This window comes from Fukomys damarensis, unplaced genomic scaffold (genome assembly GCF_012274545.1).
Source record: "Fukomys damarensis isolate Sample0158 unplaced genomic scaffold, DMR_v1.0_HiC HiC_scaffold_12, whole genome shotgun sequence".
Taxonomy (NCBI): Eukaryota; Metazoa; Chordata; class Mammalia; order Rodentia; family Bathyergidae; genus Fukomys; species Fukomys damarensis.
Window position 1 is genome coordinate 39756888 of NW_022900924.1, and position 21782 is coordinate 39778669.

Consider the following 21782-nt stretch of genomic DNA (forward strand, 5'->3'; position numbering starts at 1 on the left):
GCGAGGACCCGGCCACGCGCCACGTCCCGCAGGTGGCAGCGCGGGTGCGGGCTCCTCTGAGCCGCGCGCCTTTCGGAGACTTCCCCTTGGGCAGGGCTGTCTGCCAGTAATTTACGGTCACACGCGATTTAAGGATGCCTTCTCGGCTCGTGATCTTTCTCGCTTTTCCTTGGTTAGAAGAAAGATAACCGCGGCTAGAAGTTGCGCAGCCGTGGATTCTAGTAGCGTCAGACTCGCTGTTTACTAACTCTTTGACTTTGGATAGTTCTCACGAAACTTTCCCAAACTTAGGGCTCCCTATTTGTGGAAAGATAAACCCAGTTGCACGGGGTGGCTTTGTGATGGTTAAATGACTTCGAGCTGCGCTTGCCACCCAGGTGTGGTCCATGGGTCGGCAGTGTTAGCATCGCCTGCAGATTTTAGGGACACAATCTGAAGCCTCACCCTAAGCCTACTGGATTAGACGCCTCTTTGCAAGATCTCCAGATGATTGGAAGCGTCGATGTATATGTTCATGTTCTGAATTGTGTTTGAATTAGAATCAAGACATTTCTGAAATATTGCTGCTGTTAACTGTTTCTAGTAAGGCTGCTGTTTCTGAACGCTGTAGCATTTTACAGGTAGAGGACAACAAAAGTAAAGGTTTTAGACTTGTTAGTTTTTGTGTGTGGTCGCACATCTCTTGAGTGCGGGATGATGGCCCTCACCGCCCCCTTCCTCCCTGTTTATGTCCCTGTTGATTTCTCAGTGTGAGTAGTTTGCCATTTTTACTCTGGGGTTGATCCAGTCAGTGGCTTCATGACTTAACGTCGTCTCTGCCTGAAGATGCAGTTCTGACTGACAGACTGGATACATGTGTGTTTGCATCCTGCAATTTAACGACTACATTGTGATTTTCAGGCTTACCGAACCAAGGAGCTGGAGACTGTCCGTTATGACTTACAAAGCATTGCTTTGACTATGGTAGAAGTGCAAACTAATAATAATGCTAGCAGTTAACATTAATCTATGTACCACAGACCAAGAACCCCAAGACTTTACATGCACTGCATTTTATCTTTGGCAACTATATGAACTGCTGCTACTATTCCCGTGTTACTGGGAGAGAAAATGAGGTCTAGAAAAAATTAACCAACCCAAAGTTATAAAGCTTCCTAGTTAGTTGAGAAGAAAGATATCTGAGATGAAGAGAAGGCATTTCAGAAAAACCTTTTTTCACTCTTAAAGTATCCAAACCTCCCCCTTAAATTTTGAGTAATTAATTACTCAAAGTATTTTTGACCTATTAAACACAAGTATTTTTAACCTGTTTGCTAATTAAAAGAATCTTTGTCGTTAAAAATTTTTTAAAAAAATTTATTGGTACATTCTAGGTAGACAGTACAGTTACATTCATTGCTGGGATCTTGTGCCTTTACATGACAGATCTTGGTTCTCATTTTTTCCCCTTGTCCCCACCCTCCCTTCACCCTCCCCTCCCCTCCCCCTTCAAACACTTTAATTCCATTTTTACATTTTCTCATATTTTTTTCCTTTTCCCTTATTCCCTCTTCCCTATCCTTCTCACTGTCCCTACACCTTTGGTCCTTTTCTTCCTATTTGCTAAGTGTTCCATTAGGATCTTGAGTACTATTATAGTTTTTCACACCAGAGATACTATTTGGTATTTGCATATGTGTGCCTTATTTATTTCACTTAGAAGTATATCCTCAAAATGTACCCATTTACCTATGAATGAATCTACTTTCTCATTCTTTATGGCTGAGTAGTATTCCACTTTATAGAAAAACCACATCTTTATCCAGTTGTCGTTAAAATTTTTAAAGTGATGCTATCTTATTCTAATGCTTGTTTCCTAGTCTAAGTATAATGCATAATTTATTTGAATTTTCATACTTTGTAAATAGTTTCTGGGCGGACTTAAAGCTGTTGCAGTCATCTTTCATGGTGCTTGTTTAGTTCAGACTCCTTTATAGGATAAAAATAAATGAGTGAAGTGCTGGCTTAACTTTCATCAACTTTTAATTTCATCACTGTCATGTATCCTCCTGCTTCCTGAATTTCTACCTTTAAAAATTTCTTCATAAGTTAATTTCCTGATCCTGAGAGCACCCTGGTCCAAATAAAAATAAAACAACCTTGCTACCCTTTCCTAAATTCATTAGCTTTCAGTACTGCAATTAAATAATTGTATTTTAAGACCAGTTTTGAAAATTGCCATTATTTCTTAGTGTTTCTCCAGAAAAATTGTATCACCTCTAGATTTGGAAGCCATTTATCCTAAGGAAAGCCTCACAAGTCCTCAAAACATGGAAACAAGCATTTTTAGTAGAAATGATATCCATCCCCCAAGGACGTCTTATCCCAGGTTTTAAACCTCCAAATCTCTGGTTATATAAGTCTCCTCTCTACCTTTGTCAGTCTCCGCCTTTGGGTTCACTGGTGCTTGGTTCTTAATAAGGAATTACAGGAATTAGATGTGTCTTCTACTCTTGAAAAGGAAAATGAACCAATGCAAAATTCTAAAAGTGTCCTACTCAAAACTCTGTTATATTCAGTTCATGGTAATTAAGATAGATTTACTAATTTGTTAGATTTTTCATTTCACAAAAAAATTTTTTTCCAGTGCTTGCTTTATGCAAGATACAAACTTTGCCTGCAAGAAGCTCACAGTCTTTTAGGTGAGTTAGTAAATAAATAGATATTGTAGATATCCCACTGATTCTTTTTTCATTGATTATTAATTTTATATTTTTTCTTACATTTAAATAGCTGAAGCCGGGCATGGTGGTGCACGCCTGTAATCCCAGCACTTGGGAGGCTGAGGCAGGAGGATGGCTGTGAGTTCGAGACCAGCCTGGGCTGCATAGTGAGTTCCAGGTCAGTCTCAACTACATAGTGAGACCCTGTCTCAAAAAACCAAAAAAAAAAAAAAAAAAAAAAAAAAGAATCACAGAGCTGAAGTTGGATGTCTTAATATTGATGAGTGGCAGAGATTTTAATTGGCAGCATTTTTTTTTGGATTAGTGGTATGTGAAATAATGAGCACCTTATATTGGTGAGAATTGGTAACTGATTTAATGAGATATGTTAGTTAATAACACTGTAGAGAAAGTGCAAAGATAGTGCAGCCAAGAAAGTTACTGACTTACTGTGGGGGAGTACGAGGGCTTTAGGAGAAAGGTAAGAGGGTAAGGGGTCGGGGTGGAGGGATGGCGCTTGCCGAGGTTAGCTGACCGCAGTGGGGTGCAGTGATGCTGCTGCCAGATTGTCCTGACTATCAGTAGAATAGAAAGATTTGAACTTTATCCTTAGACGTGAAGCCACGGAATGATTCATCACTCTAATTTCATTGAAGGACTTATGTACCAAAATGATCAGAGTTACAGTTATGAAAGATCACAGTGCAGAGGGTTTCTCTCGGACCCTGTACTGGGGATGGAACCCAGGGCCATCCCCAGTCCTTTTCAAGTCCCCCCTCAACCCCCACCAAAGACAAGGTGTCAGTAAATTGCTGGGTTCCCCAGGTTGGGCTCAGATTTGCAGTCCTCCTGTCTCGGCCTCCCAGAGTGTTGGTCAAGCGTGTACTGCTATGCCTGCCCACTGCAGCAATGTGAAGGGTAGAATGTGAAGAGGTGGAAGCACAGTACCTGTAAGAAATTATTGTTCCCTGTTGAGATAAGTGCTTGATTGAAGGCTGTGGCAATGGTATTATAGAGGAGGGATTTTGAGATATACTTAGTGGAAATATCTGGCAAAACATGATGGATGAACCCATTCAAAATCTCAGGTTTTTGCCTCTGATAAGTGAGATAACCAGCTGTGTGGCAGGATGGGGAAAAAGAAGGTCCTGCTTCAGATGTGTTTAGTTTGAATCATCTGTGAAACATCAGGTGGATTGATGTTGATTTACAGTAAGAAGTTCAGACAGTAAGAAGATCTAGACACTGGTTGGAACTTGACAGATCTGAAGTTGGAATTATCAGTATTTAGGTAGAAGTTGAAACCAAGGAACTGGAATAGATTACACAGAAAAGGGGAAATTAGGGGAGGGGCTCCTAACATGAGGTTCCAGACCTTCCCAGAGAATTCATGGATAGAATTGTATCTTATTATAATTGGCTTTTTTTGTAATCTAAAACCATCCCAAGGAGGGATTCTTGAGTTTCCTAAGCTTTTGTATTAGTTTGCTAGAGGTTTTGTAACCAAGTGCCACAGACTGTGTGGTTTCAACGAGACAAATTTAACTTCTCACAGTTCTGGAGGCTGGAACCTGAGGTCGAAGTGTTAGCAGTTGGTTTCTTCCGAGTTTTCTTAATTTGTAGGTGGTCATCTCCTTCCGGAATCTTCACATGGTCTTTCTGTTGTATATGTCTGCGCCCAAATTTCCTTCTTTTTCCCCCTGATACTGGGGCTTGAACGCCAGTCCATTTTATTTTTTGAGACAGGGTCTTGCTAAGTTGCCTAGTGTGGTCTTGAACTTTCTGTGCTCCTGCCTCGGTCTCCTGAAGAGCTGGGGTTAAGGGTGCATCCTTGCCGCATTTAAATTTCCTCCTCTAATAAGGGTGAGGACCTGCCCTAATGACTAAATTTTAATCTAAAGGCTCCAACTCCAAATACAGGCACCTGTGAATTTTAGGGGCACACCGGGCAGTTCAAATGTCCATGACACAGAAGTTAGGAACCCCTGGTTAGGACAGTAGTGGATCTTTCAGAAATAGAAGTTAAACTTTTCTGTTAGCCCAACAGTTAATTCATTTCATTGGGATATTTCTTTACCCAGTGTTCTGGTGAATCAAAATGTTAAAAAGGTTACCAACTCATATTCATTGCTGTACTTTAGTTATTATTTGTACTTGAGTTTAGGTGCTATGATAAAAACAAATGCAGTATTCCTGTTTTAAGGACCCCTGATTTCAGATGAAATAATTTGAACCAGAGAATTTTGTAGAGAGGTTAATATTTTGGGGGAAATGTAACAAAGGTATAAACTTTTTTCAAATTAGAAATTGAAATATTTCTTCATTTTATTTAAATAAAAATGAGATCATTCAAAGTCAACATCTCGCAATTGAATATTTACAAATTAATGATTAGTTTTTATGTTAATTAAAAAATTAGACAAAATATTACAAGCATACTAAGAACTGTACATTATATGTGATACTTCTGTACTCATCACTGAGATTAAATAGATATGTATTGCTATTTTTACCTCAGGTATTTAAAAAAATAACATGTTAACTATATTAATTCCCCCTTTCCCTCTTTGGAGCTAACCACTGAACTGAATTTGGTATGAAACATTCCCAGACCCCAAGCACATTTGTACACTTTTACTACATGTATATACATTCATAATGAGTTAAACAGTATCATGACACATACATATACTGTATTTGTATGTGTGTGTATGTTACACTTTTGTAACTAGGTTTTAAAAGTGAGCTCTTTTTGGATGTGTCCTCTTGATACTTGTAGATCTAGGCCATTCATTTAAATTGTTGTATGTGAATAAACTGTAGCGATCTTCGTCCTGCTGAAAAATCATTAAATTATTTCTACGCTTTCCCTTGGTAGTCTGACAATAGTAATTACGGCAGCCAATACAGTGGTACCTTGGTTCACAAACTTAATTCTTTCCCCTTAATTTTTTCCAATATGCTTACAATTCACTTGCAACAAGAATCACAGAAAGAATTAAGTTTGTGAATGGAGGTACCACTGTACTTACTGTGTTTATTGTGTGTTAGGAGCTGTCCTGAGTGCTTATGTTTATTAAGCACTTAAAATATTCAATGACTAGTATTCTGTGAGGTAGGAACTATTATGCACATTGTACAAATTAGGGAATTGAGGCAGAGGGATTATTGCACATGTTCACATAGCTAGTATCATTCTCATACATGTCTCCTTTGTTTCTCTAGAATAGGTATGTTCAGTTACTATGTATGCACACCTTTAATTTTAGATATAACTAAATTGCCTATAGTGACTTGTACCTGTTTTACAGCTTCTCTGGCAAATGTATAAGAACTTGTCTTTCCTACATCATTGATAGCACTTGATGCTGTCAGACTTATTAATTTTTGCCAACTTAATGAAGGTAAAGAAGATTTTGTTGTTTTTAATGATTGAAAAAATTCTTTGAAAAATCAGTACCCCGAACCCCAAAGTGCTTTGTTTTAGGAGGCCTATTTTGGATGAGCATTTTAAAAATATAATTGGAGGATTTTTTTCTAAATTTGATTGTGAGCATAAGTTACTAGTTTTCTTCCTCAGAATTAAACTTTTATTTCCTAATAATCTCTGAAATGTGTACACTTTAATGATAGCTTCATTTTAATAATGTATACTTGCCTTATGTAATTATACTTTAAACTCTTACTCTCCAGGGTCCACTATTTTTCTTAAGGTTTTGCTTACTTTCTTCCCTAAGTATATTCAATATAATTTGTCTTAGTGTATGGTAGAATGATACTCAATGTACCGGCTGTCTTTTCCTTGCCTTACCAGATCCATTTTGCACCCTTTCCATCCTTTCTGTGCCCTTTAAAAATCTATCAGTGGGCACTTTTGGCCTCTGACTTTTGTTTGGATTTGGTCAGTGATAGATAACAATCCCTACTTCTTGCTTTGTACCTCTTGGCCTGTCACAGTGATGAACAGGGTCCCTTTCACATTCAGAAGAACCCTGATTTGGATGATAAGGTATAGCATGCCCCTTGTGGGGATCAGGAGTAGATTGGCTTGTTAGACTGGTTCATTCGGCTTTGTGTCAGTCATTGCTGACTGCCTGTTTCAGCTGAAGGTCACAGCTTCTGTCAGGTGACATTTCCCTCCCCGCTTCTCCAGGTTCTGGCAGCTGTTTCTTTTGGGTTCTTCAGTACCAAGGATGGTACAGTCCCTGTTACTATTCTAGGGTACTATACTGTCCCTCTGGTTGGCCTGTACCTTGCTTATATATTTATATTTGTAAGTCCCTTTAATGAGTAAATTCCTTACCTTACCCAGTTTTAGTATATCAACTCTTTCTTTATTGAACTGTGGATATACAATGTATGAATTACTATATTTTAATTAAAGATATACTTAAAGGTAGGTTCAAGCTAGTGATAACATAAATGTGATTAATTTTTAGAGTTCTCATAAATATTCTCATTTTAAGCATGTTAAATAGACCTTTAATTTTCATGTGATACTTAGATATTGTTAATTATCTTAGGGGACGGGTATAGCTCATTGGTAGAGCACTTGTCTGGCATACAAGAGGCCTTGGGTTCAATCTCTTAACGATGCCAAAAAAACAAAAAAAACAAAAAAAACCCAACAAGTTATTAATTACCTTAAATCTTGTAGATGAGGTTGGAGCCCTGGTTTTTGACATTGGATCCTATACTGTGAGAGCTGGTTATGCTGGTGAGGACTGCCCTAAGGTAAGTGTAATGTTAAAGTTAATTTGATATGTAAGGGTTATTGATATAAAATTAATTTTACCCAAGCCGGGCATGGTGGCGCATGCCTGTAATCCCAGCACTCGGGAGGCTGAGGCAGGAGGATTGCTGTGAGTTCAAGACCAGCCTAGACTACATAATGAGTTTCAGGTCAGTCTCAACTACACAGTGAGACCCTGTCTCAAAAAACAAAACAAAACAAAACAAAACAAAAACCCCCAAAATTAATTTCACCCGAAAATGATGATGCAAAACGAATATAACAGTAGACATTAGGTGGACCAAAAAGAACAAAACGAAACTCCTTAACGAAAGCAGAGAAACTTCATAGGGTGTTTTTGGCTCTTACAGGTGGATTTCCCCACTGCTATTGGAATGGTGCTAGAAAGAGATGATGGAAGCACCCTGATGGAAATAGATGGCGATAAAGGCAAACAAGGTGGTCCCACCTACTACATAGACACCAACGCCCTGCGTGTTCCGAGGGAGAACATGGAGGCCATTTCTCCCCTCAAAAATGGCATGGGTATGATGTTTTTCCTATGGATTTGGTAGAAAAACATAGAGATAATGAGCGTACACGTCATGTTTTAGATATAAAGCAGTGGCTTCTTGTAAGTTGGCCATCAGATACAGATTACATACGTATTTATTCCACAACTGATGTTCCAGGCACTGATAATACAAAGATGCATAAGAAATATTTCTTCTTCAGAAACTCAGAGAGATGATAGATATATACATACAGACGCATGCATTCTGAGGTAAATGCTGTATAGATATGTTCATAACTAATGGGATTAGTGAGATGTTTTTAACTCTTACGATTAGGGGTCAGTAATGGTTTCTACCACCAAGGTAACTTTTATTTTGAATCTTGGTCAGTGAGTAAGAAGTAGCCTGGTTAACAAGGCTTGGTAAAACATAAGGAGCATCAGGATGTGTGTGTGTAAAGGGATGGAGTTGTCAAACAAACTGACATTTTGAAATGTCATACAATTAAAGTATGGCTTCACCATTGGGTGTGTTAGGGTCAGTGCCTGGAAAGGTAGGCAGAGAGCAATCATACAAAGGCTTGGAAACCATCCTGGGTGTCTTAGTTAATGTATCATTGCTAGGACAATATATGTGAAACTCACAAGTTAAAGGAGGAGATGTTTATTTCAGCTCACATTTTGTAGAAGTTTCAGTCCATAATCCGCTGGCTCCAGGGCAGGGTGACATGGCAGAGGGGCACTGCAGAGGAGAAACAGGATATGGCATGGCGGGCAGAAGGCTACAAGCCTTTTGTGTGACTGCACACACCCAGCATGGGGTGTCCCATTATCCACACCGAGAACTATGATCCAGTTAGTGGATGAATCCAGTACGATGCATCCATAATCCCAGTATCACACCCTTAGTCCACATTCATACACCCTAAATCCAGCCATTCCTGAAACAACCCTCCCAAGACAGCATGAGGCTTTGGGGTGACGTCTAGATACCAGCCATAACACCAGGGAAGGTACTAAGCTAAAACTTGAAGAGAAACCCCGAAGCAATTTGGACAGAGATGTGACATGCTCATGTTTGTAGCTGGAAGGATCACTCTAGTAGCAATTCATAGGCTACACTAGATTGGAGGGATGGGAAGATTAGTAAGAGGAGTAAGAGTTCAGATGACAAGCAGGGTAGCCATGACACAGTGGTACAAAGTGACCAAAGAGGTAAAAAGGAAAGAGGACTCGAGAAATTTTTCTAGAGTTTTGGTTGAGGTACAGTGTACTGAGAGATACATATAGAAAGGAGAGGAAAAAGTTTTATGGTTTTAAAGGGAAAACATTCAGATTTAGTTACTGACTAGAAAGATTCCTGGGACTGAGCAAATAACTGTACTCAAACTTACAACTTATTATACTAAAAAGGTGAAAAGCCAAAATGGGCAAAAGGAAAAGGGCAGGGGAAGAAGTCCAAAGAAAATGAGGTGCAAGCTTCCAAGAGCCTTCTCGTCTCAAAGAAGTTGTAACAGCGTTTGTTGTCTAACAGGAACTGGTTAGATACTCGATGTGCCAAGGGTTTTTATTGGGGGCTGGCCATGTATGAGGGACCCTCTCCCTAGCATGGATGGAAATTCTAGAGTCCCAGAAGGAAAGAAGGTGTTTTGCCTACCACGTGGTTTTTGTGATTTAGGTGCAGTGAGGAGAATGAAAAAGAGTAGGGATGTAGAAAAAATTCAGGAGAAGACCAAGAGAAGAAAACAATTCTGGCAGTAGAACAGTGCAGTGATTTTCAGTGTTCTCACCTGTCATACTGAGATTTGCACTAAGAAGGGGAGAGAGAAGTTAAAGCTACTAGTGAAGTCCACTAACATAAAAAACCGGCACTCAGGAGAATTTAGATGGGTCTGTGGAAGTATAATGTTCACTACGTGTAATGACATTTCTTCTTTGGGCTGTGGCAGAACTGGGCTTATGTAAGTGGTTTTAATAGATTGTTTAAGTGGAAGCTAAATTGAAGATATACTATTCTTCAAATTTTAAAAATTTTAATATTTTTCCAAATAGATTTCAAGTTTTTTTGTCAGTTCTACATCATACTTTCCTCTCACTGTTTTGATCATGTACTTGGCCCCTAGTAAGTATTTATTGAATAACATTTATTTTGTAATTCAGGTTTATAAAAACCTTAATTATATTTAGAACAGATCTGGGGGTTTGTGGGACCAAAAAGAGTTTATATGTCCTAGAAGACAAAGACCCTTGTGTAAAGTGCCATGTTATAATGTAGGTCTGTAAAATAAGTAAGTTCTGTGTAGGATGAAAGAATTACTTTTTTTTTTTTTTTTTGGTACCGGTGATCAAACTTGGGCCCTTGCGCTTTCAAGGCAGGGGGCAGAACCACTGAGCCAAATCCCTGGCAAAGAATTACTTATTAAGTTACAAAAACAATCTATAAAAAGATGCTGTACATCTTTGAATATTGTTTTCAAGCTATTACTCTTGCATTCTAGTTGAAGACTGGGATAGTTTCCAAGCTATTTTGGACCATACCTATAAAATGCATGTCAAATCAGAAGCCAGCCTGCATCCTGTTCTCATGTCAGAGGCACCGGTGAGACAGACTTTCTTTTTTAAGTTTCCCTAGTTTTTATTATTTCTCCTTTAGTTTTCTACTCATTTGAAGAATATTTTCTTTTTCTTTAAAGAGGCATAGAAATTTATATTTTGAATTTGGAAATTAGGGAAAAGATTAATTCTTAAAGTACTATTATAATGTTTATTATTTCAATAAATAAAATATTTAAAAGAGTAATAAAATATGTTTTGTGAGTTCTGGTAATTATTTAAAAAAAATTTTTTTCCAGGAATTTGTTTTACATTTGATTTTCTTGTACTGCCTCCTGTTTTGGTTTATGAATCATCCTTTGTGTGCCCAGAACAGTGTATTTCTACTTTTATATTCAAATTTCCAAGAGAGAAGTCAAATGGTTAACTGGGACTACAAGTTTTTTAGACTGAAGTCTCTTGTGAAATGTATTTGGTACATAGACAAATGCATAACGATTATAAGTTTATAATGATTATAAGTTGTCAGTATCTTGTTATTGTTTTTATTTGATTAGTTTTTATAAGTGAACATTTCATAGCTTAATATTTAGACTTATGATTTTATCAGACTTTTAAGATTTCATAAGACTATAAGAATCTTGATTTTGTTGTACTTCAAAATGTCTGTAATTTCTAGAATTTACAGCAGCTGAGAATTTTACCTATTAAAGCTTATTTTTACATATGATTTCTTAAATTTATTTACAAATAAAGAAATAAAAATGGATATTATGACAGATTACTTGCCGTAGGATTTCATTGTTTTTAAGTGTTTTACATCCTGTTAATTTAGTGCTATAGTATAGTTTGAGATAAATCAACTTTAATCCTAATAAATAACTTGCATTTCTCTTTCACTCCAGTGGAATACCAGAGCAAAGAGAGAGAAACTGACAGAGTTAATGTTTGAACACTACAACATCCCTGCGTTCTTCCTGTGCAAAACTGCAGTTTTAACAGCGTATCCTGAAGAATAATACTAAATCTCTTTCTAGAAGAGATGTGATACTATGCAATGCACTGTGACATAAGACGTGTGCCGATTTTTGTTTGTTGAGAAATTTATTTCCCCCATCCCTTGTTGTAGCCATCTGTCTTCTAGTATTTCTTGTTGGAACTGATGATGCACCAGAAGATTTGAGAGGAAAATAGTAAAGTAATGCTCAAATCCTGAGTGTTAGCAGATTTTGTGTGTGCCTGTGTGTGTGTGTGTGTGTGTGTGTGTGTGTGTGCAAAAGGGAGTGTGGATAGAGAGGACTATTTTAACCAGTTGGCTTCAATGCAGTTAAAGATTGCTCTTTTCTCCCTCTCTTCCAATATCACAGAAATTTTTTTTGGTACGGGGGATTGAACTTGGGTCCTTGCGCTTGCAAGGCAGGCCACCGAACCGCTGAGCTAAATCCCTGGCCCTCATAGAAATTTGAACTTTGACTAAATCCATTTCAGATTTTACTCCCATTATCAGATATTTATTTTAAGAAATTAAAGGACAGACTAGAGAAATACTGTGACCCAAAATCAAATAATTTGTAATGCTACAGTACTGTTCAAAGCTAAATACCATATTTAAATAATGCTGCAGAACAACACTGGCCAAGTCATAAAGAATACATGGCTGTGTTGGTCAGTTTTCATTGTTGGACGGAGTATCTGAGAGCAACAACCTGAAGGTCGGCTCATGGTTTCAGACCATGATCAGCAGAGTCCAGGACAGAAACATCATGGCAGAAGGGAATGGCTGAGGAAAGCTGCTCAACTCGTGGTGTCTGTGAAGCAGAGAGCAGGGGAAGAGCCAGCGAGGAGGGGACCTCGGGTCAGGCACAGTCCCCAAAGTCCACAACCCCCCCCAGAAATGTGCCTACTGATCCCCTGGGTATCCTAAGCCAATCAAGCTGACAAGATTAACCGTCGTGGTTAATTTGGATTGTTTTGTGTAGTTGTAGTAGCTCAGAGGAGCAATATAGTAGCTGGCCAGTATTTGTAAGGAAATTAGAATTTAGTTGCATGTGGAGGAAAGAACCTTTGATTTAGAATTCAAGCTGCACTGCTTATAAATGTCTGATCTTGGAGTAAATATAGTATTTAAAACCCGAGCTTCACTTTCTGCTTATTTATCCAGGCTTGGTGTAATCTTCAAATAAACGTTTTATATATTTGAGAATATTTGTCTTCACTGTTACCTAACATTGGTCTGTAGTGCTGTGTCTTGGAGATGACTTTAGGAAATGTGAAAGTAGAAAGTGTAGCTGTTTGGACTGGGGCTTTGGCTCAGTCGTTTTGCCGCCTGCCTCGTAAGTGCAAGCGCAAGGGCCTGAGTTCGATCCCCAGTACCAAAAAACACAAACAAAACAAAGTGTAAGTGTTCATTACTGTGACTCAGTTTAATACTCAAAGATAAATACATATGCATACGTAAGATTTCGGCAGGTATTGTAGAAATAGTTCTTGACTAAACTGTGTAGGGGGCTTGCGTATTAGATTTTAAAATCTTGAACTTTAGATTCTAGAGAACATATTGGGATTTTAAGTAGGAGAAAGAATTAGTATACTCATTTTATTATCTCATTTAATTTTTATAATAATGCTGCCAAGAAATAGAGTGATAAAGTATAAGCAAATTAATCCAAGCCTGCAATTTGATAATGGCAGTCTTGAATTTGAATATGGTCTGGCTGGTTACTTATACAGAGCACGTAAGCAAAATTGGACATTATTTTACTTCTAACTTTTTACTATAAAAATATTTGAAACAATATTATGAAGAACCTTTATATTTTCATCACCCACCTTCTATCTGATTACATGGTTTTATTTGTAGCAAACTTAGTATGTGTATCTAAAAGATTTTACCACATCTCTTTTTGAACATTTTAGGATATTTCAATTCAGGACCTAAACAAAGATTATGTGTTATATTCAGTATGTCTTGTAGGTAATTTGTTGTAAGCCCCTTGACCAGTTTCCACAGATTGTCAGTGATTGTGTTCATTTTGACCAGTTTAATAATTCTCACAGTGATGTTCTGCAAATCCTGCCAATCTCATTTGTTTTTAATATTGAATTATTTGACATCCGTTTTTGTCCCTAAATTTATTTTAACACATCTTAAACTGTAATGCACGTTTTATAAATGCCTTCTGAAATTTAAGAGCCTGCCCTTTACAATAGATTTTATTTTAGGAGTCTTGTTACTTTTCTTTTCCTTAAAGCTTTAAATTAGGTTTGCTAACGGTCGTTCTACTGGGCTAATTTTGGACAGTGGAGCGACTCATACCACTGCAATCCCAGTCCACGATGGTTACGTCCTTCAGCAAGGTAACTATATTTAACCATGGCATATGAGGTGCTTTTAGATGTCATGAAGATAAAGTGAAATAAGACAGTGAATCGGACCATTGAAACAACAGTTTCTACATGATGTTTTCCATTAAGGGGTTTTTGTTGTTTTGCAGTGCTTGGGATTGAGCTCAGGGCTTCACCAATGCTAGGCAGGCATTCTACCACTGCAATATATTCCAGCCCCATGTATAATTTTAATCTTTGGTGTATAATATATACTTTACTGGAAAAAGTTATTCATATATAAATACACTCAGAAGAAATTTGTCCCAAGGAGTTTGGACTTACTACTCTATTAGCTTTGTTTAAACTGTGTCACAGGCATTGTGAAATCCCCTCTTGCTGGAGATTTTATAACTATGCAATGCAGAGAACTCTTCCAAGAAATGAACATAGAATTGATTCCTCCATATATGATTGCATCAAAAGTACGTAATGATTGAATTTTGTGAAATTTAAGTCTGACTTTCTGCTCCTGTATAATCAAGTTCTCTGTTAACCAAACATACTTTCTTACTGCCAGGAAGCTGTTCGTGAAGGATCTCCAGCAAACTGGAAAAGGAAAGAGAAGTTGCCACAGGTTACAAGATCTTGGCACAATTACATGTGTAATGTAAGTAACTCCTGAATAGAATGTAGGCACGTTATGTTTTCAAGTTCTGTATTTTTAGCACTTTACAAACAACTCATTGTGACGGAGTACTTTTCATATTTTTCTAAGAAATATTTACAAACTACTACATATTCCTTTGGATTACTGTGGTGTGACCTGGAAAAAGCATTTTGGTTCTAGAGTAGAAATAAGCATTATGTTACTCTTTGGCCTAAGGCAGTGTTTTAGTTACTATACAGACTTTCTAGTATGGCTCAGTTCTTCTTATCCCCAGCATCAATTTACCATGTCAGAAATGTGATTGTTCATAGCAAGGGGCCAGTGAGAGGTTCCTTTTGCCAGAAATCTATCTCTGAATGAATATCACGTGCTATATGAGAGTCATAATTTACTATGAGAGGATGTACTTACATCCTGAGAGGTTTTTGCACCTAAAGATAAATATTGTCTGTGTTTGTGTTAGTTGGAGAAAAATTGTGAGAATGATTAATAATGTGGCCAAGATGTTAGACAAGATTTTTTTCCTTAGTAACCTCTAGAGGGCATATGTATTTCACAGCAAAACTCTTAACTATTTTACACTTTATGCAGTTAATAAAAGTTAGTGAAATCTTTTTTTAAATCTACACTTTTAAAGAAAATTGATGTTCTGAAACTGGATTAGTTTTGCAAGACTGTGATACATGGGTTTCTAGTTGTTTTTATATCTTTTTATTGTTCCTTAAAATTTATAATTCAGCTTCAGAACTCAGAGTCCTTCTTGAGTAGATTTATACTCTTGACTTACATGTCTAGAAATATGGTCCTGTTTCATTCAGAAGAATATTTTAAATATGTTATTAAACTAAATTGAAGAGCAAATTTCAATCTTGTTTCTTAAACTTTTTCTTTATTCAGTGTGTTATCCAAGATTTTCAAGCTTCAGTACTTCAAGTGTCAGATTCAACTTACGATGAACAGTATGTTTTCTCATTTAAATTGTGTGCTTCATTGATGAGGAAAAGACTTTTTTTATATTAAACAAATAATTGGGTCGTGTAGTGGTATATCTGTAATTTCAGTGATTCAGGAAGCTGAGGCAAGGGATCCTGTCTCAAAAACAAAAAGGATCAGGAATGTAGCTCAGTGCTATAGCCCTTGTCTAGCAATTGAAAAACCCTAGGTATAATCCCCAGTCTCAAAAAAAAGAATTGTACTACGTAGTTAACTCATCTAACTCTATAAAGTTATGCAAAAATATACTGAATAATATTTTAAAATATTCTCCCTCTTAGTTTCTTGCAAATTGATAATTCCCTTAGTAGTTTATAATTTTGAAGAGGATTGTGTGTTTTGTATAATATTGTTTAATATATTTGCAGAGTAGCTGCTCAGATGCCAACTGTTCATTATGAATTTCCTAATGGCTACAACTGTGATTTTGGTGCAGAGCGGTTAAAAATTCCTGAAGGGTTATTTGACCCTTCCAATGTAAAGGTATGAAAGCTTGTTTCTTTCTTTCTTGTTTTTTTAAAGCTTGTTTCTTAATTAGCCTGGCTTCACTGGTGCATGTAAAGAGCTTGAATAATTATAAAGCCTGTATTAAGTCGATTTTTCTATTGCTGGGACAAATATCTGACACCCACAACTTAAAGGAATTTACTTTGGCTCATGGTTTTAAGGGTTTTACTCAATTTTTGGCTGGCACCAAGGCAGAAATGACATGGCGGAACAGCGTGGCGGAGCACAGTTGCTCACTTCACAGTGTTTGGGAAACAGCACAGGGGAAGAGCCAGAGAATGGGGCTAGGGACCAGATACAGAGTGTGAGGCCGAGCTTCCATGACCATCTAGACATATCCAGGGGTGAGCTTTCACTGATCCTCTGGTAGCTCCCACGCTAATGAAGTTGATAGTTAAGCTTAACCATCACAAAATGTAAATAAGACTAAATTTTGGGGGGTGTGCTTTACTCTGAAATTCTTCCATGTGAATACTCAATTTCTTTTGTTTTAGGGATTATCAGGAAATACAATGTTGGGAGTCAGTCATGTTGTCACTACAAGTGTTGGAATGTGTGACATTGATATTAGACCTGTAAGTATCAGTCCTGTTACAGTATAAAGTGTCTTTTAGGGCAGCAAAGTGCCCCTAAATCTTTGTCAAGTTTTAACTTCATAGTATATACTATACTTATTATTAGATTGAGTATACACTACTTGCTAGTTTGATTATAATTTATTAAATCCTAGACCCAGTTCATAAACCCACATACTGTTTTGATTTTCTTTTAGCTTTGTTTGTTTGTTTAGAGAATGTTATTTTTACTAAGGGTGTACAAAAAATGTTTTGTTCAAGAAAGGCTTTTCTGAATCATTGTTAATTTCAACTAGTGATCTGGCAGGTAAGTGCTGCTTCTAGGACAACAGAAAATACAAGTTTGGAATTTTTAGTACAAATCTAAGGCCATTATTAGTGGAAGACAATGAAGTACATTTACTATAAGATGGCCAGGTGTGGTGGCGCTCGCCTCTAATCCCAGCACTCTGAAGGCTGTGGCAGGAGGGTCGCCATGAGTTCAAGGCCATATTGAACTACTTAGTGAGACCCTGTCTCAACCCCCCCCATATATATATATATATATGAATGATAGCTTCCTGTTTTTAGAGTTCTTTTAAGCAGTGTTGACTACAGAGGAGATACTTTTCTATTTTCTGTTTCATAATTTAGAAGGTTCTAACATTGGGATTTTTTTTTTTTTTTTTTTTTTTGGTTTTGGGGAAGGTTTTAACATTGGGGTTTTTTTTTTTTTTTTTCTTTTTTGGTATTGGGGATTGAACTTGGGATTTTGTGCTTGTGAGGCAGGCGGCAGAACCACTGAGCTAAATCCCTGGCCCTGGAATAAGTTTTTAAAATAGGAACTTGCCCTTAAAAAAAGCAGGCTGACATTTTTTATGTATGCAAATTAGAAGTGAATGTATTCCCTATTATTAAGAATTTCTTTTTACTTGTGAGGCCTTGGCATAGGTATTTTGAAAAAGCTCCCTATGTGGTTTTGATGCATATCCTCCAAGAGAAAAAGATGGCAGTCATTTTAGCCAGAAATATACTTGGAGTGTATTATTATTATCATAAAGTAATACCATTGTCTGATTTTAAATGCTGTAACTTCCAGATAAGCATTCTAAAGTCATCATAAAATGTACGTACCTCTAGGTAAATATCAGCTCTATAACAAAAATGTTTAGAATAATTGTTTTTAGGTTAGTGGTTCTTAAATCCAGGTGCACATAAGAATTATCTGGGAGTTTTTACCTGGTTCCCATCTCCAGAGGTATTAATTTCATTGTTTCAATTACTGGTGGTGTAAAAGCTCCTTGGATGAGTTGCATGTGCAGCTAGGATTGAAAACTACTGATTTGAGTTACTATTTCCGAATAGAAGTTAAAACTTTTCAGGCAAAGGAAGTACAGATTGTAGTGGAGGGTATGGTTTTATTTGTAGTTTTATTTAAAGCTGTTGGAAATTTGGGTTCAGTTCCTAGCACCAAAAAATGATGAAACTGTTGGAAACATTTGGATCTAATTTATTTCTCTTGTTTTTGTCCTAGGGTCTCTATGGCAGTGTGATAGTGGCAGGAGGAAACACGCTAATACAGAGTTTTACTGACAGGTTGAATAGAGAGCTTTCTCAGAAAACTCCTCCAGTAAGTTCAGTCATTCAGTCACCGGTGATGTAGTTTTATAAGTAACGGTTCATTTTTCAGTAGGTAGATATGTATGTGGTATTACTTGGAATCTCTTATCAGAATTTCCTAAATGACATCTATTTCTCAAAGTATTTGAATTTCACTTTGTTCATTAACTTTATATTTACTGTTAAGTGTGTATAGTGTGTTAAACACTAGGGTAACAAAGAACAATCCCTGCCCACCAGTGGCTCTGTCTACTTGGAAGGTTAGACATGTAAAAAAATGATTGTAATGAGCTAAGTGCTTTAGTGTCATGAACCGGGTACTCCTGAGAGCACGGAGAAACAAGCACTTAACTCTCTAGGACTATCAGAGGAAAGTCCAATAGAGAAGCAGTTATTTGAATGAATAATTCAAGTGGTTGCTAATTTATAAAAGGACAACTAAGTGGAGGGAATACCATATGGAAAAAAGTATGATAGGGGCCAGGCATGATGGCATACACCTGTAATCCAGCTTTCTAATCCAGCTTTCTAATCCAGCATTCTGGGAGACTGAGGCAGGAGAATCACAAATTTGAGCCTGGCCTTGGCAATTTAGCAACTTAACTTGGCCTGTTTCGAAAATAAAAAAGGGCTGGGAATATAGCTGAGTGAGAAGACCCTAGATTCAATCCCCAGTACTGGGAGAAAAAGTATGGTGGGAGGATTATGTTCCAGTAATTCAAAGTAATCAGTAGAGCTCTGTATGTGGGTAAAGGGGGAAAATGATGTGGCTGGGAACATGGATGGTGTGTTAATTTCCTAGGGCTGCCCATAAGAAAGTACCACAATGTGGTGGACTTAAAACAAGAGAAATGTATTATCACAGTACTGGAGACCAGATCTGAAATCAGGGTGCCACTAGGGCCAGCTTCTCTCTGCAGTCTGTAGGGGAAAACAGTTTCTTCCTTCTTTGCAGAGTCTGATGGCTTGCCAGTAATCCTTAGCTTTTAGCTGTGGTACTTCTTTTAAAAGGACACTAAGCCGGGCATGATGGTGCATGCATTTTGGAGGCTGAGGCAGGAGGATCGCTGTGAGTTCGAGACCAGCCTGGGCTACATAGTGAGTTGCAGGTCAATCTCAACTACATAGCGAGACCCTGTCTCAAAAAACCAAAATAAATAAATAATAAAGACACTAGTCACAGGGGATTAAAAGCCCATCCTACTTCATTATTGATCTCAGTATACATGTGAATTACATCTGCAAAGACTTAAAATTGGGTCATATTCATATTAGGTAATAAAGATTAGGACTTCAACATACTGTATCTTTTTAGGGGATACAAGTCAACCCACAACTGATACATAGCAGGGTGTGCCTTACTCAATGTTTTGGATTTTGTTCGGCAAACTTCAACAGGATAAAATCTGGCAGAGCACTGATGAATGTTTTAAAATGGTGTATGTTTTAAAAAAGATCACAGGCTGCAACTTTTAAAGGGATAGAAAAAACTAGGGGTCATAATTTAAAAAGTTTTATCAAGTATTTTTTCTAAGATGCCACTAAATGTTAACTTGAAAAATAAATTTATGAAGAGTTACATGGGCCCTAACAAATCCATAGAATGTGTATATTTGATAGTCTTTTGGCTTCTTATATTAAAATATTTTATATATGGCATATTTTTGTAGTTGAGTGGTATTTGAATATTGATACAGCCACAAGGTTGACATCTGCTCTGTCTTACATTCTTGGAGCTACAGTCTCATCTAGAGTGTACCTGAAACACACGCCATTAGATTTCACGGAGCCACGGTAGCAGTGTGTCTCTAACGTGTGAAGCGTTGGGTTCCATTCCCAGCATTGATTCCCATATCTCATACCTTACTCCTGCCACATACAGTGAAAAAGACTCAAACTGTACGTTCATATGTGTAATAACGGGGAGGTATTAACAACTTGAGAACTTCTAGGCAGATCCCTAGGTAGGGAGGAAAATTGCTGGACATAGGAAATAAGATGAGGGGTAACAGTGATCTATGAGAGTATCGAGAGTGAATTCAAAACAGAAGCACTAATTTGGAAGGAAAGCAGTTCAGTCTTACCTGAGACATGATGATTGCAGTCTGGTGAACTAAGGGAGGGTTAGGGTAGCCTGAGACCTGGAAGGGCAGCATTGCAGAAAGGGAGGCAGGCTGGGGTAATTGTACATGTTGTTGTACAAGGCACTTAGCATAGTACTGTATTTATGGTAGTATGTTTTCTCTTATAGGATCTAAATGCTAGCTAAAAAACTGGCAAAATTTGATTTCCTAAGTTGAATCCATTGTTTCAATTGTACTAATACTTTTCTCCCCTCTACTTTAGAGTATGCGGTTGAAACTGATTGCAAATAACACAACAGTAGAACGGAGGTTTAGTTCATGGATTGGTGGCTCCATTCTAGCTTCTTTGGTTAGTAAATGACAAAAACAGTTTTAAAGATTCTTACTTGAATTAAGAATTCCAGTGTTTCATTTATCCTTTGTATTTCATAATTTTCAGATGAGTGAAGGACCATAAAAAACCAGTTTTTTATGTCTTGATATAACAAAATGACTGCCTTATTATTGGATATTTGTTAGACTAATTTCAATTTCCTCCCGCAAAACAGGCAGAAATGTGAACACATTCATGCCTCTTAATACCCCCGTTGGCAATGGCTAGGATTTGTTTGTAGTATATTTAAAATGAAGTAATTTAGTTCTGGGCTCTTCCCTGGTCTGTTGGTGAAGTATGTTGGAAGTCAGGATTTGGTTCTTGGGCAAAAGAAGTTACTGTGGTGGGTCCTGTACTGGAGTCTGCCTTGAATTAGGAGAAAAAGTCGTTTTTTTTGGACCTGAAACTTGGAGGCACTTCCCATTTTCCTTGGAACGGCTGAAGAAAATGTCACAAAGTTCTTAGGCCTCCTGAAAACTTGTTATTGCCTTACGATGGCACAGAGCCATCACGGCCACATTACTTGCTTCCTGCCCATTTCACAGGTGCTACACAGTGTAACAGGTGGAGAATGAGTTAATGTTTTTGTAAACCTGAAAGGCAAGGCGATGAGATCTTTGGATAGTTTTGGAGGGAAGAAATGAGAGAGTAATGGAGTTCTGTTTTGGGGGAGGGAGTTTAAGGGTTCAAAGTTTGCATTATCAAAATATATAAAAAGTATTTTCTCCTAAGGCAGGCATAATTACGTATTTCCATTTTCCAGGGTACCTTTCAACAGATGTGGATTTCCAAACAAGAATATGAAGAAGGAGGGAAGCAGTGTGTAGAAAGGAAATGCCCTTAAAAGACTTCCCAGAACTCAACCTTCCTGTGTCACCTTACGTTTCATAGCTTTAGTATACTCAGGAAAGAACTACCATCTTTTGTAGAATGTTTATACATTTTTGCATACTTCAATTTCCACTTAAAATTTTTAAGGCTTTAACTAGCTCTATATTAAAATGAGTTTGTGTGTTCCTTGAAATGCACTTATTCTGATTGAGCATTTTATAATTTTGTATAAATCTCTATTTTCTCTAAATATTTTGCTTTCAGTAAAATGCTTTCCAACTCTGCTTAGTATATTAATTACCAGTGAATGGTAGAATTGCTTTTT

The 21782-nt window shown here is 37.3% G+C and overlaps 1 protein-coding gene across 1 annotated transcript in view; it reads left to right on the forward strand.

Annotated features, from left to right (window-relative positions):
* The window catches only part of Actl6a (actin like 6A), a 22249-nt gene extending 511 nt beyond the window's left edge, over positions 1 to 21738 (forward strand). Inside the window, exons 2-14 of the mRNA XM_010632459.3 lie at positions 7360 to 7436; positions 7806 to 7980; positions 10447 to 10547; positions 11407 to 11504; positions 13764 to 13858; positions 14204 to 14310; positions 14406 to 14495; positions 15393 to 15454; positions 15857 to 15971; positions 16490 to 16570; positions 18084 to 18179; positions 20516 to 20602; positions 21390 to 21738. Of these exons, the coding sequence (XP_010630761.1) occupies positions 7360 to 7436; positions 7806 to 7980; positions 10447 to 10547; positions 11407 to 11504; positions 13764 to 13858; positions 14204 to 14310; positions 14406 to 14495; positions 15393 to 15454; positions 15857 to 15971; positions 16490 to 16570; positions 18084 to 18179; positions 20516 to 20602; positions 21390 to 21470 (1265 nt within the window). The 3' untranslated portion in view covers positions 21471 to 21738. The remainder of the gene's footprint in view (positions 1 to 7359; positions 7437 to 7805; positions 7981 to 10446; positions 10548 to 11406; positions 11505 to 13763; positions 13859 to 14203; positions 14311 to 14405; positions 14496 to 15392; positions 15455 to 15856; positions 15972 to 16489; positions 16571 to 18083; positions 18180 to 20515; positions 20603 to 21389) is intronic.
* Positions 21739 to 21782: the final 44 nt, after the last annotated feature.